The sequence below is a fragment of the Mastigoproctus giganteus genome, chromosome 6 (assembly GCF_048544385.1).
Source record: "Mastigoproctus giganteus isolate SK-2022 chromosome 6, ASM4854438v1, whole genome shotgun sequence".
NCBI classification, from domain to species: Eukaryota; Metazoa; Arthropoda; class Arachnida; order Uropygi; family Thelyphonidae; genus Mastigoproctus; species Mastigoproctus giganteus.
The window spans coordinates 237,042,947-237,058,109 of NC_143580.1; the positions used below are offsets into that span (position 1 = coordinate 237,042,947).

General features: G+C 34.8%; 1 protein-coding gene across 1 annotated transcript in view; it reads left to right on the top strand.

The window, feature by feature from the left end:
- Positions 1-15,163, top strand: part of LOC150085111 (tRNA (32-2'-O)-methyltransferase regulator THADA-like) — a 184,464-nt gene that overhangs the window by 27,665 nt on the left and 141,636 nt on the right. Inside the window, exons 4-5 of the mRNA XM_090376467.1 lie at positions 8,383-8,492; positions 8,574-8,706. Coding sequence (XP_090232593.1) covers positions 8,383-8,492; positions 8,574-8,706 — 243 coding nt within the window. The remainder of the gene's footprint in view (positions 1-8,382; positions 8,493-8,573; positions 8,707-15,163) is intronic.

The window sequence follows — 15,163 nt, forward strand, 5'->3', positions numbered from 1 at the left end:
GGAATAACAAAAACAACTGCCATTGTTAGTGACAATGGATAGGGAAATTAGATTTAGTGATAGCTTTGAAAAATTGGCCATTTTCAATTGCTAAGATGGTGGTAATTATGGTGATTCCCAGCTCTATCCTGTTGTGATGATTTTCTGTAATAAAAAAAAAAAAACTGTCAAATCAAAAGGTGCTTTTGATTTGACAATTTTTGATTTGAGTTTGATTTGACAAAAGCAGTAGCTCAAAAACATGATGACAAATGGACTAAGAAAATAACAGAATGGTACCCAAGAGGAGCTAGAAGAAAACCTGGAAGACAATGGCGGAGATGGATAGATGAAATTTTTAGAGAAGCAGGCCGCATATGAATTTTTGGAATATTTGGCAGGCTGGAGAAAATTCCTAATTATTCAATCATATTTATGCAGAGAAACAAATTTTATACTTACCTATATCTACAGAAAAGACCTCTGTAGCCAAGTGGTCAGGAGTAGGAGTACAGTAGCACATGCTCTTTGAGTAGACCGGGGTTTGAGCCCCTGACTGCTAAATATGGTTGATCTGCCAACCCGCACTGGGCCAATATGACAGATTATGGTCCATTTCCCTCAATGTGAATTGTTGTTGATAATGGCTGCAGTTTACATTTTTTTTACTTATATCTACAGATTCAAAAATAAATTGATGTATATGTAATATAAAATATATCAGTTTGTTTATATCAAATTTTAATTATTTCTTATTAATTTTATTAGTACTAATAACAAAATTATAATTAATGTGATGAATGTAGAGTGCAAATGAGTTTCGTAATATCTTGTTTTAAAGTACTATGTGCAATTCTTAAAAAGTCATGTAAATGTGAGTCAGTTAGACATGATCGTATTTTTGATTTTACACATTTCATTTTTCAAAAGGTCTGCTCACATATATATGTACTTCCGAAAATCAACGTAACCTTTCTTGAAAAATTTTTAATTTTTGGATAATCTGACTCAGATAATGTTGAATAAACTTGAATTAGATTTTAATTTTTAAATATTGTCTTCAGTGCATCATTAGATTGAAAATATATCAACTTTTATTGTAAATTCTCATCAACGTCTTTGACTGGTACGTCAAACAGATTTTGAAAAAATTCAAACACCTCTGAATTATTTTTAAAATCAGAAAATCTATCTGCAGAATTTTCCTGCAATAAATTAACATTTTGAACAAGATTTTCAGTGGAAAAATTACAACTAGACATATTTTTAGAAAAATTATTCTGAAGTAGTTGACTTTTATGCACAGTTATTAAGGATTTTGGACTAAAGATGAATATGGCTAAAACAAAAAGTAATGATGAACAAGTATGCCACAGAAAGGGACATAATGATTGAAGGAGCAGTAATTGCAAAGGTGAAGTCATATACTTATCTGGGACAAGTTATTAGCTGTCATAATGATAAATGACTGGAAGTCAAGAGAAGAATAAATTTTGGCTGGATAGCATTCAGGAAATATAGTCACATACTGAAGAGCGATATCCCAGTTTGTCTGAAACGTAAAATAATGAACCAATGTATACTCCCCACCATGACTTATGGAAGTGAAACTTGGGCACTCATCAAAAGAATGGAAGAGAAGCCGAGAACTACACAGCGAAGAATGGAACAAATTATATTGGGAATCAGACTGTTAGATAAGAAGAGAAACACATGGATTAGGCAGCAAACTCAAGTAAAGGACATTCTTATCAAAACTAAAGAACTAAAATGGTCTTGGGCAGGACACATAGCTCAAAAACATGATGACAAATGGACTAAGAAAATAACAGAATGGTACCCAAAAGGAGCTAGAAGAAAACCTGGAAGACAATGGCAGAGATGGATAGATGAAATTCATTAGTTTGTGTGTAGTAAATGGATGGCCATTGCACAAAATGGAAGGAACTGGAAAGTTGCTGGAGAGGCCCTCATCCTGCAGTGGATTGAAAATAGCTGATGATGATGAGTTGACTTTTAAATAACTCCAGTTTTGTTTCAATTGCTTTGACATTATAATACAATTCGTTGACAAGTTTTTCTCTTCCTTATAGTTTCATATTAAGAAAATTCAGATTTTCACATATATCTGTTGAAAAGGCAAGGTTTCACAACCATTTGAGATCTGACAGTTCTGGAACAGGTTTCAATTTTTCATTCATAAATAGATCTATTTCAATCCTAAGTTCAAAAAACCACTTCAACACATTACCACGACTCAATCATCGTACTTCAGTGTAGTATAACAAATCACTGTATTCAGCCTTAATTGTTTTGAGAAAATTTTTTAATTGCCAATGATTTAGACCAGTCTTGCGAATAAAATTTACTGTTGATATTAACAGTTGACATGATTGAATCTACACCCAAACATTTTCTACACAAAGACTGCTAGTGAATTGTATAATGAAGTTGCATTGGTTTTTAATATTTTTTACTCTCAAGATATTTATGAAGCTAACCCATGAACCCGATTTTAGTACTGACCATATTTTTAGCGCTATCCATTGTAACTGCTGATAGCAAATCCCAATTCAATTTGAGGCCGTCAATTGCTTCTGATAGACTCAAAAATATATTTTCACCTGTTGTTGTATCTTTCAGGCTTTTTAATGGAACTAGCTCCTCAGTTACTTCAAAACTTTGATTTACACCACAGATATAAATTACTAATTGAGCTGTATGGCTTGTATCTTCCCTCCCATCAATTGCTATTGAAAAATGTGTGAATTCACGAACTTTTTTCTATGAGTTGGTTTTGAACATCGGTTCCTAAATCTTTAATTCTTCTTGTTACAGTTGATGAAGATAAACTTACAGACACAAAATTATTTACTTTCTCAGGACATACTTCTTCTGCAATTGCCAAACAAATTCGTTTTACAAATTCTCCATCCAAAAAAAACTCTTTCTTCTTCGGCAATGATTTGGGAGGTTCGAAAACTAGCTCTAACTGCAGATAAATTTTGATAAGTAAAAGTTCTAATCTTCTATTGTTGACTTTGAAAAGTTTGGGTTAGTTCTTGGAGTTTTTCCTGCTGCAAATCCCATTTTTGAAATTTATTGTAATTTGAGGCATGTTTTGTGACGTAGTAATGTTTCATGTTATATTCCTTGAACACCGACAAGGCTTCATTGCAAATAAGACAAGTGCAAGTATCATTTGTCAGTGCAAAAAAAGTAATTAATTGGCCACCTCTCATTAAGAACGTGACACTCAGCATGAACTTTTCTTTTTTTCGACATCAACTTCTATGTGATTTTTATGGGGTCACTGTAATAAAAAAAATACTCATAAATATTGAAGTAAGTAAGTGCTGATACGTGTTAAAATTTTATGAAATATTTTAGCAAAAATTTATTTACAAATTTGAAATAAATTAAGGTTTATTACAAAAAAATATTTAAACAGTTGATTTTCAGCAAAACATTTCCATGACTTTTCATATGACAGGGAATGAAATTTTATTTATTACCAAAAATGTAACATCAGGTGAAAACAGTAACCACTTGCCTAACTACAAAACATGACACTAACTTGTTTTCTCCCAGATTTTCATGAAACTATTTGTTGAGGCTACTGAAGTTGGTCGTGCTCGTGAACATTCAATCAATACAACTCTTCTGTATTTTCTCTTAACAGTTTATTAAACAAAGCGTATATACAAAACTCTAACGAAGGTTTAACTTAAAACTTAACAAGTGAACTTCTAACTTAGTACTAAAGAAAAATATTTACAACATGATGTGCAGAAAGTAACCCCCACTACAAAAGGGATAAGTCTCTGTGGAGGGACGCAAGCATCATCCAACCAAGGTAAGGGATTAGGAAATCCATAATTGCTGTCTCTAACAACTATTGCTATTTAATGTTAGAGTCAAGATTAATGGGTTATTTTAACGATGTTTCAAAGAATAACTTTGAGTGGAAGTAACAGAATAAATATCTAACAAGACTGAGCTGACGAAACGGAGGCGTTAACACTATTAATCAACTGAAGAATGTTGATTAATTAATAGTCTTTCATAAATTTTATTGTGATCTAATATAAACATTGACGTAGCCCAGTGGTCAGGAGTGAGAATGCATAGCACGCGTTCCTTGAGTGGACCGGGGTTCAAACCCGTGACTACTAAATACGATAAATATCTGTATTGAAGATTTATTGTAAACTATACTGACTTGGTTGTCGTGCTGGAGTATAAACGGAAAATTTATTTATTTTTATGATTTAATTGAATTGTCTATGGGTTGGATAAAATTCTTTTCCGGGCTATAGTTTGGGGACGCCTGCTCTACAGGAAACAACATTGGATGTCATCTGAACAACTTTTAAAAAACTGTTTGGCACTAAGTGTTTATAAAGAACTGTTATGGTATGTCTAATAGCAAGAATATTAAAAGAAGAAATTGAGCACACTGTGATAATAGGCTTTCCTTGTGATCTTATTAATTTGTATCCTGGAAAGGGATCTGTATGCATTTTCTTGTGAAAATGAGTGAATACTTGGTGAAAATTTATTACTCCTTTCTAGGTAGTAATAAATTTATATATATAATTTATATTAATAGTACTAAAAAGGAAAGATAGATTTAAACAGCCATTGAAGAGGTTTGATATTTGCCATTGAAGTAAAAATCGTTTTGAAAACTATTATGAAAGAAGAGAGAATTGATGAAGCATATATGTACACATTGGCTATCTAGACTGGCAATATGTAACACATATGTAACTAGACTGGCAGAACAGTAGCAACTTTTAACAATAAGAAGAGGTTAAAAGTAATAAGAAAAACAATATGAGCACTTTTCACAGTTATCCAACTGAAAAGTACAAGCCAACACTAGGGTGGTGCTGACTCATATTCAAATCCATTTGAAAGTTTTGAAAAACAAATTGATGAAAGCAATCCTAAACATGCCGACCAAGGTGGTAATTCTAGGCATGTGCCTCACGTGTGCAGAAAATCCTGTTTGTTTCTTGCTTCTGGCTTGAATAAAGCAATTTGTTTGTTTCTTTTAAATGTTATACCAATGTTTGAAAATCTGAACTCTTCAATCCAACATACCTCACATCCATATATTCATTCATCTGTTGAAGAATGTTATGTGTAAATTTGTTTTACCTACAGTTTTCAGACCTTCCATTTTTGGAAATTGATTACCATAACAGATTAAACCAGAAGAATGATTCTGGCTTAGTCATAGACATTTCCATTGCCATAGTCTGAAACAAGCAAAGAAGATTTTGTTCATTTGCTCAATGAAGAAATACTTTATGGCTACATGTGATTACATGGTGCACAAGTTTCCATGGGAGAATGACGTTCTTATAAATTCTGAGGAATACAGATTTCATCAGTTGATAGTGCATCTTTGTGTACAAGTGCCCTATATTCTCTAGTGTTGTTAAAGATGAAGCAGATGAAGCAATAGAGGTTTTGCTTCGTTATTTCTTCATCTAATCTACCAGACACTATTATGAAAGAAGAGAGAACTGATGTACAATGGGCCTTGGTTGCTGAAGTGACAAGTACATATTGCACTATGCAAATATATTATCCCAAGTTATGGTTGGCATTATAACAATTCCACATAGCAGTACTGAGTGCGAGAAAATATTTAGCCAGGTTAGGAAAACAAACTGAGTTCAGATATGTTCCACATATCTCTGCTATATATATGGAACACCTCATCTTATTCATGGAAGATAAGTTGGAATTGATGAAGATATTTCAAACAAGATCACCTTAAAAGTACCTCTGTTCGGCTGCCAACAATTTCTGAAAAGTAGTTTCAAGGACTTGCTTATAACTATGTTCATGGCACTGCCATACCATGAACCCAATGCAGAACTGCTATCTTTCTGTCAGACTTGTTCCAGTTATTGTTAGTTTTCTTTATGTGCATTAAAGAAGGAAAGTATCTTTTTAAAATTGTTCCACACTTGGCCCTAAAACCGTTTCGACTTTAATAGAGTATTTTTGTGTTGGACAGAATTAGAATTTGTATAGGGCTAATATTTGAGAAGAAAAACTGAATTTTTAGTATTTTTGATGCTAAGGAAGCTATTGATGTAATATCTTTGTGCCACATAATGTTATTTGTTTGATTATATTCAAAGTGTAGAAATATGGCTATTACTGAGGATAATTTTTTGTTGAGATTTGAAACAATTAGGATTTAGAAAGATTAAAGTTAATTATATTATCTTTAAGCCTCTAGAGCAGTGATTCCCAATCTTTTGTCACTCAAGTCATGCTTTAAGTTAAAAGACGAATATTAACGGCACAGGTATAAGGTATGTTCGTGTCAGATGGCACCTGGGATTTCTCCCATCTCCGCGTGTGTTTCACTGTATCGAGGACAATACACTGGCCAGAGACTTGAAAGTGTGTGGGCCGTGTCTGTGCAGTGTGATATGTTGTGCCCATTGTTTGTCCGGCTTATTGGCCGCCAGGCCCCTAGTGGAGCCGATGTTGCCCATACCTTGCCGTGGAGGCTAGCCGGGTGTATCCATTATCACAACAAATTGCTCTGGCAGGTCCTGCCACCTAGTTTCCTGGGATTTCAGTGGCTAGGACCAAAAAAAAAAAAATTATGCGTTTGACATTAATGCTTAATGGGATTGCTGTTAGGAAATCACTGGTTGGGGTTCAGCGCTAAAGAGATGTGTTAAAGGCCTAATAGGTCTGGCAAAATTTTGATGTTATTAAATTTAGACATGTGAGGCTATACGCTAAATAACAGCTAATAGTGTTAGTTGTCTTAGAGATTTACAAGAAACCGGTAGAATTTAGACGCTGATTAGAATTTGACGGCATTGTTAAGGGTGTACTCTGTCGATTTAGTGTGAGAGGAGGGGAGACTGAAGACTGGGGGGAAAACAGATAGAAGAATAGGGATGATAGAGTAGGCATCCCCAAAGAGGTCAGTGGAGACGAGCCCCACCAGGCGAAGTATGGGAGATAGGCAGGGAGGAGAGGAGACAGAGATCCGTCTCCTCCCTCCCCTGCCTGGGGATGGGGTTTTAAAGGGAAACAGGTTAGAGTACCCAGTTCAGATCGCCAATAGCATGATGGCAGCAAAGCCGCAGAATGTCGGTGTCATGTCCAAGCAGTGTCGAATCTGGTATGAAGGTCAAGCTGCCCACCCCGCTTCGGGGGTGGGATATGTTAGCTGGCAGTGGGGAACCCACCAGTCGAGGGAGTGGGAGAGACACACCTTTACTTCATTCATAATCTGCATTCTCACTCTACTTGCATTCTTTTTTTTTTTTTTATTTCTTTTTTTTTAATACTTTTTCTTATTTTATAATTTTTTTTCAAGTTTTTTTATATATATATATATATATATATATATATATATATATTTTTTTTTTTTTTTCACTCAACTCATTCATCTTTTTCTCACACACCAGGAGGGGATGCAATAATGTGTAGTGTAAATTTAAATACTAATTAAAACTAGGGTTAGTGTCTACTTAACTGTAGCATTTATGGTTTGCGTTCTTTTTCTCACACGCTTACACTTTTATTCATTCTTCTAGCTCTCATCTCATTTATTCGACTCTTACTTTCTGCACTGCACTCTCTGGGCACCTCAACTTACTGTTATTCTTCAGTTGTGGTGTAGGCCTAGCCGCAAGTTTTTTTTTTTTGCAGGCCAGGGGAAGAGTGCAGTGATAGTGTTTATGTGGTTAGTAAATGTTTGTTAGTACAGTATATATAAAGTAATGTAAGTTATTTTTAACTTTGTATTCTTTCGGCCAATCACATTTGCTCTTCCACTCATTCCCATTCACTCTCTCTTTCCCTCATGGTAGGTTTTGGATTAAGAAAATGGAATTTTCTTAATCTCATGGCACACTTGAAAATGGTCGCAACACACCGGTTGGGAACCACTGCTCTAGAGAAAGAATAATCTGGAGTTTAAGGAACCTGCATTGCATATTTCAAAAATTTTAATTATTGGTGTAGTATAATGTACCATCATCAGAAAAATTGTGGATGGGATTTCTCAGTCAATAGAAGAACCTTAATCAGAACCTTATTCTTTAAATTATTACAAAAAAAAAATCAAACTAGTTTAAGTAATTTTTTAGTAAAAATTAAGGGCTAAGTTTTTATGGAAAATACTCATAATGGCATTGTTATGATTTATCTGTTATCATATGACTTTGTGCGAATGTGATTGATTGATACCTTTGTTAATTTTTAAAAGTGTGTACCTTATAAATTTGCTTGATAATTGTGATTTATGATGATAATGGCTTCTACTTTTGGATTGTTTTATTTCATTTAGTTTCTTCATTTTTACCTTATATATTTTTAATCAGCACTTATCTTTTTTGTTTTTAATAGATTCTTGAAATTGGGCAGTTTTTTATCCATCAGTTAGCTGAAGTGAAACATAGGGGGGCATTTGAACAGGCCTTTGTTGGCTTCTGTAAGCTGAGCGATAGATTGTGGAGGTATGTCTGTTTGCTCTCTGAAATGTTTGAATAGCATAACAGAAGTAATAATTAAACATAATCAAAACTTATGTTTTTTAGGACACCTATTCCTGCTGTGCATAGTCTACCTAGCATTTGGTTAGAGAATCTTTTTTCAGTCATCAAAGGTGAAGCAACGACTTTTAAACTCTGTCCAACTAGACGTAGTGCTGGTGTACCCTTTATGGTTCAGGTAAAGTCATCTTTTTTTTTTCTTTAAAAATATATTGTGATAGTCACCTTGCCTATTTTATCTACCCCCCCCTCCCTCCTGTCTTGTTTCATGCCTTCCATTTTCTTACTTTTACTCTGTGTGTAGGCAGCAGCATGCTGCGCTGCTCATATGTCACCCTGTGATCTTTCATGGCTAGTGCATGCTGAAATATATTATATTAAAAAGAAAATAGAGATAATTTTTTAATATTGCAGTTTTAAGTGGTTTTTACTATCAATAAATGACACTTTTATGTGTTGAGATAAGTTGGACAAATAAAAGAATAAATTTCAACTTTCATTCTGATCTGGCACCATTCATTCTTGCTGTAGCAAAGAAGGCAGGAAACCTCAGATTTTTATTGTATTGGGGGGGGGGGAATTGGATTGTGTACTTTGTTGAGCACTATTCTGTCATCTTAACCACAAGCCTTGCTGACTTATTTACAGCAGAGGAAGTCTTATCACCATCAGACTAGCTTTAGTCACCAGTGTTATCTGGCTGCCTGGGCTGTGTACAGTGAGTTGATATCTGTAGTGGAAGACTCTTTCTCTCCTAATTTGTGAAAATGGAGAGCCATTTCCACAAACTAGAAGAGAAAAAGAAATGAAAGTACACTTTTCTGTGTACTTTCATTATGTTATTGTTGTCTTCAGAGTGGTATTTTTAAATGAATTATCATTTACTTTCAATTCTGTCATATCTTCTTTTGGACGCTTCCATGATTGATGCTCTTTGTACTCTAAGAGGTACAAGCTAAAGGTTATAATGATTTATGCACCAACATCGAGCCATGATGATGAAGAGGTTGAAGAAATGTACACCGAAATTGAGAGTCTTCTAGATGAGCAGAAAACCCACTACACTATTATTATGGGGGACTTCAATGCTAAGGTTGGAAAAGGGCAAAACAGTGCAGAAAGAGGAACTATAGGAAATTTTGGAATTGGTGAAAGACTTGTGGAATTTGCAGAATCTCAAGGATTGTCAGTAATGAACACTTTTTTCAAGAAAAGGGTGAACAGAAAGTGGACATGGAAGAGTCCAAATGGATTAACAACTAATGAAATCGACTTCATCCTCACTAACAGAAGATATATTGTGAATGATGTTACCATCTTGAATAAGGTAAATGTTGGAAGTGATCACAGAATGGTAAGATGTACACTTGATATAGATGTAGGAAAGGAAAGGAAAAAACTGACTCGAGTAAATAATACAAAGGTCTTTGAGATAACAGAGGAGGAGAAAAAGCAGTATGTACTGGACCTTAAGAACAAGTTTGAGCTTCTGCAGACTGCTCAGGACGAAGATATCGACGAGGAATATTACAACTTTCTGAAAGTGATAAAGCCCAAGAAACCTATAGGGAAAAAGAAATCCAAAGAAGAAAAAATTAGTCAAGAAACACTTCTCATGATGAACCGAAGACAACGAATGAAGAGCAAGAAAAACACTGACAGGGAGAAAATTGAGTATACTGAGTTATGCAAAGCCATTAGAAAGAGACTCAGAGAGGACATAAGAAGATTTAACACAAGAAAAGTAGAACAAGCATTAAGGGAAAACAAAGGATTTAAATCAGCAGCCATGAGCAGTAATACAGAAAGACAAATGATACTGAAACTGAAGAATAGCGATGGTGTACTTATAAACAGCAGAGAAGGCATAATTCAAATAGCAGAAGACTACTATAGAGAATTATACATGGAGCGAGGGAATGATGCCAGCAGTGGGGAAGATGGATTGCAAAGTAGCAACACATACAACATACCTGATATTCCTCCTGATGAGGTAGAACATGCATTGAAGAAAATGAAGAATCAGAAAGCCCCGGGGGAAGATAAAGTTACGGTAGAGTTGTTAAAATTTGGAGGAAGAGACATAACACAAAAACTGGCAAGGCTCTTCACAAAGTGCATTAGAAAAGGTGTGACGCCTAAGCAGTGGAATAATGCAATCATAGTTTTGCTGCATAAGAAAGGAGATAAATCAGAAATTGGAAATTATAGACCAATTAGCTTGTTATCCCACATCTACAAGTTGTTCACAAGGGTCATTACTAACAGATTAGAAAGAATACTTGGAAAGAATATTAGAAAGAATACTAACAGATTAGAAAGAATACCTGTCCTAAAGCCAGCTTGCTGGCTTTAGGACAGGATTCTCAACTATGGATCACCTTCACATAATATCACAGCTAATGGAGAAAGCAAATGAATATAAAACGCCATTATGCCTGGCATTTGTGGATTGTGAAAAGGCATTTGACTCCATACAGCATAAGGCAATGTTTCGGGCACTGGAAAGACAAGGCATAGATATCCATATATTATGATTTTGAAGAAAATATATCAGAGTGCTACCTCCTTTATTAGACTAGACAAAGACAGTAGGAAATTTAAAATCGAGAAAGGAGTTCGACAAGGAGACACAATATCTCCGAAGTTTTTTACTGCTGCCCATGAGGAAGCTTTCAGAAGATTAGACTGGTCGCAGAAAGGAGTCAATGTGAACAGAGAGTACCTAAACCATTTACGATTTGCAGATGACATTGTGGTCATAAGCCACGATCCCAAAGAATTACAGGAAAATCTTAATCAGTTATGCACAGTTAGTAAGGATTTTGGACTAAAGATGAATATGGCTAAAACAAAAGTAATAATGAACAAGTATGCCACAGAAAGGGAAATAAAAATTGAAGGAGCAGTAATTGAAAAGGTGGAGCCATATACTTATCTGGGACAAGTTATTAGCTGTAATAATGATAAATGGCTGGAAGTCAAGAGAAGAATAAATTTTGGATGGATAGCATTCAGGAAATATAGTCACGTACTGAAGAGCAATATCCCAGTTTGTCTGAAACGTAAAATAATGAACCAATGTATACTCCCCACCATGACTTATGGAAGTGAAACTTGGGCACTCGCCAAAAGAATGGAAGAGAAGCTGAGAACTACACAGCGAAAAATGGAACGAATTATATTGGGAATCAGACTGTTAGATAAGAAGAGAAACACATGGATTAGGCAGCAAACTCAAGTAAAGGATATTCTTATCAAAACTAAAGAACTAAAATGGTCTTGGGCAGGACACATAGCTCGAAGACATGATGACAGATGGACTAAGAAAATAACAGAATGGTACCCAAGAGGAGCTAGAAGAAAACCTGGAAGACAAAGGCAGAGATGGATAGATGAAATTCAAGAGTTTTCGGCTAGTAAATGGATGGCCAGTGCTCAAAACAGAAGGAACTGGAAAGTTGCTGGAGAGGCATTCATCCTGCAGTGGATTGAAAATGGCTGATGATAATGATGATGTCTGTACTTTGTTTTGCAATCTTGCAGACTATAGCCTAGGTCTTTTTTTTTTTTTTTTTTTTTTTTTTATGCATTTCTTATCCATTTTTTTTTTTCCAGTGCAGAAAAAGCCTGTGGCTTCCTTTCACTACATGGTGAATACTATTACTATTACCTTTAGGATGAGATGCTTAACAGACCTGTCTTACTGGTGGGTTATTGGGCCTGAAGTTCAGAATGCTCCTCATAACTTTAAATTTTCTGTGAGTTGTTAATTTAAAGTATATATTGGATATACATATATTGTCCTCTATGAACATTGGGAAACATGCATTTGTTGCACTAGTTCTAGTTTAAACTGGTGTATTGGGAATCAAGGCAACTGAAAATCATCCAGGATGTCTTTGCAGGGTTCCCAACTGATAATAGACAGTGTAGCAGAATTCTCACCAAATTTCACATCTATCTATCTATATATATATATATATATACATACACCGGTGTTCAAAGAAAGTGCATCACTTATGAGTTTTACATTTCTAACCCTTTTTTGTGATGGTATGTTACATTAATGACTAACATCACAAATAGAAATATAAACAAAAGATATTTATTAATAGTTAAGGCAAAGCTAAGTAATATTTGACAGGTGCTCTCAAAATATTCCAAAATGAGCATTTGCAACCTTTATACAACAGTTTTGGTAAACACAACAATTATGACTGAATTTGCTTCAATTTATCATTTTAAATGGAACACAAAATGAAAAGTTCACCAGGTGCAAACTAATATTTAGTTGAACTGCCTCTGGCCCTGATGACAGCAGCACACCGTCGAGGCATTGACAAGATCAATTTCTGAAGATAATCAACTGATATTTTGTGGTTCCAAACACGAATTATGGCTTCCTGAAGGGTCTTTAGTTTCTTTCTGCCAATTGCAGATTCGACATGATGCCAACAGTTCTCTATAGGATTCAGGTCTGGGCTCGGCTGATTCCTGGCCAGCTAAGGGTTGTAATGGACCATTCTTTCAACCATTTTTTTCACCTGTAACAAATTTAAACATATTACTGTCGAACCTCTAGTGCAGAAATGAAGCTAAAGTAACTACAGAAGTGCCTCTTACACTTTTTTGCCCGATGACAAGGAGCAGAGTCGTCCTGAAAGATGCAGTTACTGGCAGGCTGAAATGGTTGGCAGCAATTTGCTTTCCAATATAGCCAGGTATCCCATTTGCGGAACCTTTTATAAACTGCAGATGACCTACTCCGTGATACAAAATGCAACCCAATATTATTTGGCTGGTAGGGAATTTCACTGTAGACACCATACAGTCTGGATGTTATTCTTCACCATGTCTATGGCAAATCATTTGTCTCCCATTAGAGCCATGCAGGTTGGATTTCTTGAATTTCCAGAAAATAACTGACTTCCACTGCTCGGGGTTCATTTGACATGCTCCTTACACCAAATTAATCTGGCCTTTTTCATTTTTTGTGTGTGGAGGGGCTAGAAGTCCATTTTTGAAGAGGCATCTTCTGACTGTTACCACTTGCTAACACTCCTGTATGTTCTTCCCATTCTCTTTTCAGCTCAGACATAGAAGCTTTATGGTTTTTAAGGTATAAGTGCTTCAAAACGCGGTCCTGTTTTGGCGTAGAGACTCGTTTGCATCCAGTTCCTTTTTTTTTTCTATCAGCAGAACCAGTTTTTGAGTTTGGAAAGAAATCTACTCACTGTCAACTGATTACAAGACACTGTAAGCAATGTGACGGGAAGAACATCCTTCCTCATGTAAAGCAACAATAGCACTTTCTTCATGGCATCAACTGCACATAACTCGCCATCCTGACTCAAGCAAGGAATGACTGCAACTCTTGCAGAGCGTGCTTATATAGCTGACAGTAACAGCTGATGCAATATCACGTCATCACCTACATGTGTCAATTTTATCTGATGCAATCTGTAAGAAACATTGCCATATACTTATGTTATTCGGATGACAATTACAATTTTAAGAGGTGATGTACACCAGTGTGTATATACAGTGTGTGTATATATATATATATATATATTTTTTTTTTGGTTGGGCCTGAGTTTTCACTTCTATCTATATAACAGCTTTGGAATGTTCTGTATTTGTTAAATTTTTGGTAGTAATTGAAAAAGAAATGATGATAGTTTTATACATTTAGTACTAGTTTTAAAATCATTTAACAGTGCAAGGATGGAAAGTTTCTGTAGCATATTTGCTGTAAAAAACAAATACTAAGTAAAAAATAAAAATGAGATAAAGCATCTACCAAACGTTATTTTTTGTCTGCCTCTTCAAAATATTAATCTAATCCTTCATTAAATATCACTGCCTTTACAAGACTCGGTTAAAATAGTTGACTAGTTCAAGACAGTTTTCATACATTCTTCAAGACAGTTTTCATACATTGTCTGCAATTATCTTTCCTTATTTAAATTATGTTCCCCTTGTTTGCACCAGCTTAGAAAGAGAAATATTCCTCCACCATAAAGTTTGTTCAGTCCTTTTATGGTCTGAAAATGTCTCAATTAGATTATTATTCAAATGTATTTCCAAACTTATTTAGTTTAGAGAACTGGAGTCTCTTCCTGTTTAAATACTTCTTTCATCCACAACTCTCTTGTTGCCTTCCTCTGTATCCTTTTAATTTAGTTAATATCAGACCTGCATACAATATTCAGGATACTGTATACAGGCCTAATTGTGTGACCAGTGATTTGTATAATAGGATAATTACCCCTTTATCTTTACTGGCAAATTTTTTTATATCATTCACACTACACCATGTGATTTGTCTTTGAAGTCTTAGTATATTGTAGGGAACTTTATATCAGACTGTATTATAACCACAAGATTGTAATATAGTATCACATAGTATTAATACTGTATTACTATACTTTACTATATTAATACAGTGTAGTATTTTTAATACATTATTATAATTGTGTTACAGGCACCCATTCAACATTTTCAACAATATTGAAAGGGTTACTGCTGAGTTGATAATTTTACTTGGGATTACTGTTACATATTTATTAGTCCTTAATGTTTAATTTATTCAAGTTTTCTTTTGAAAATTTTAGAATTATGAGTGTGGGAAA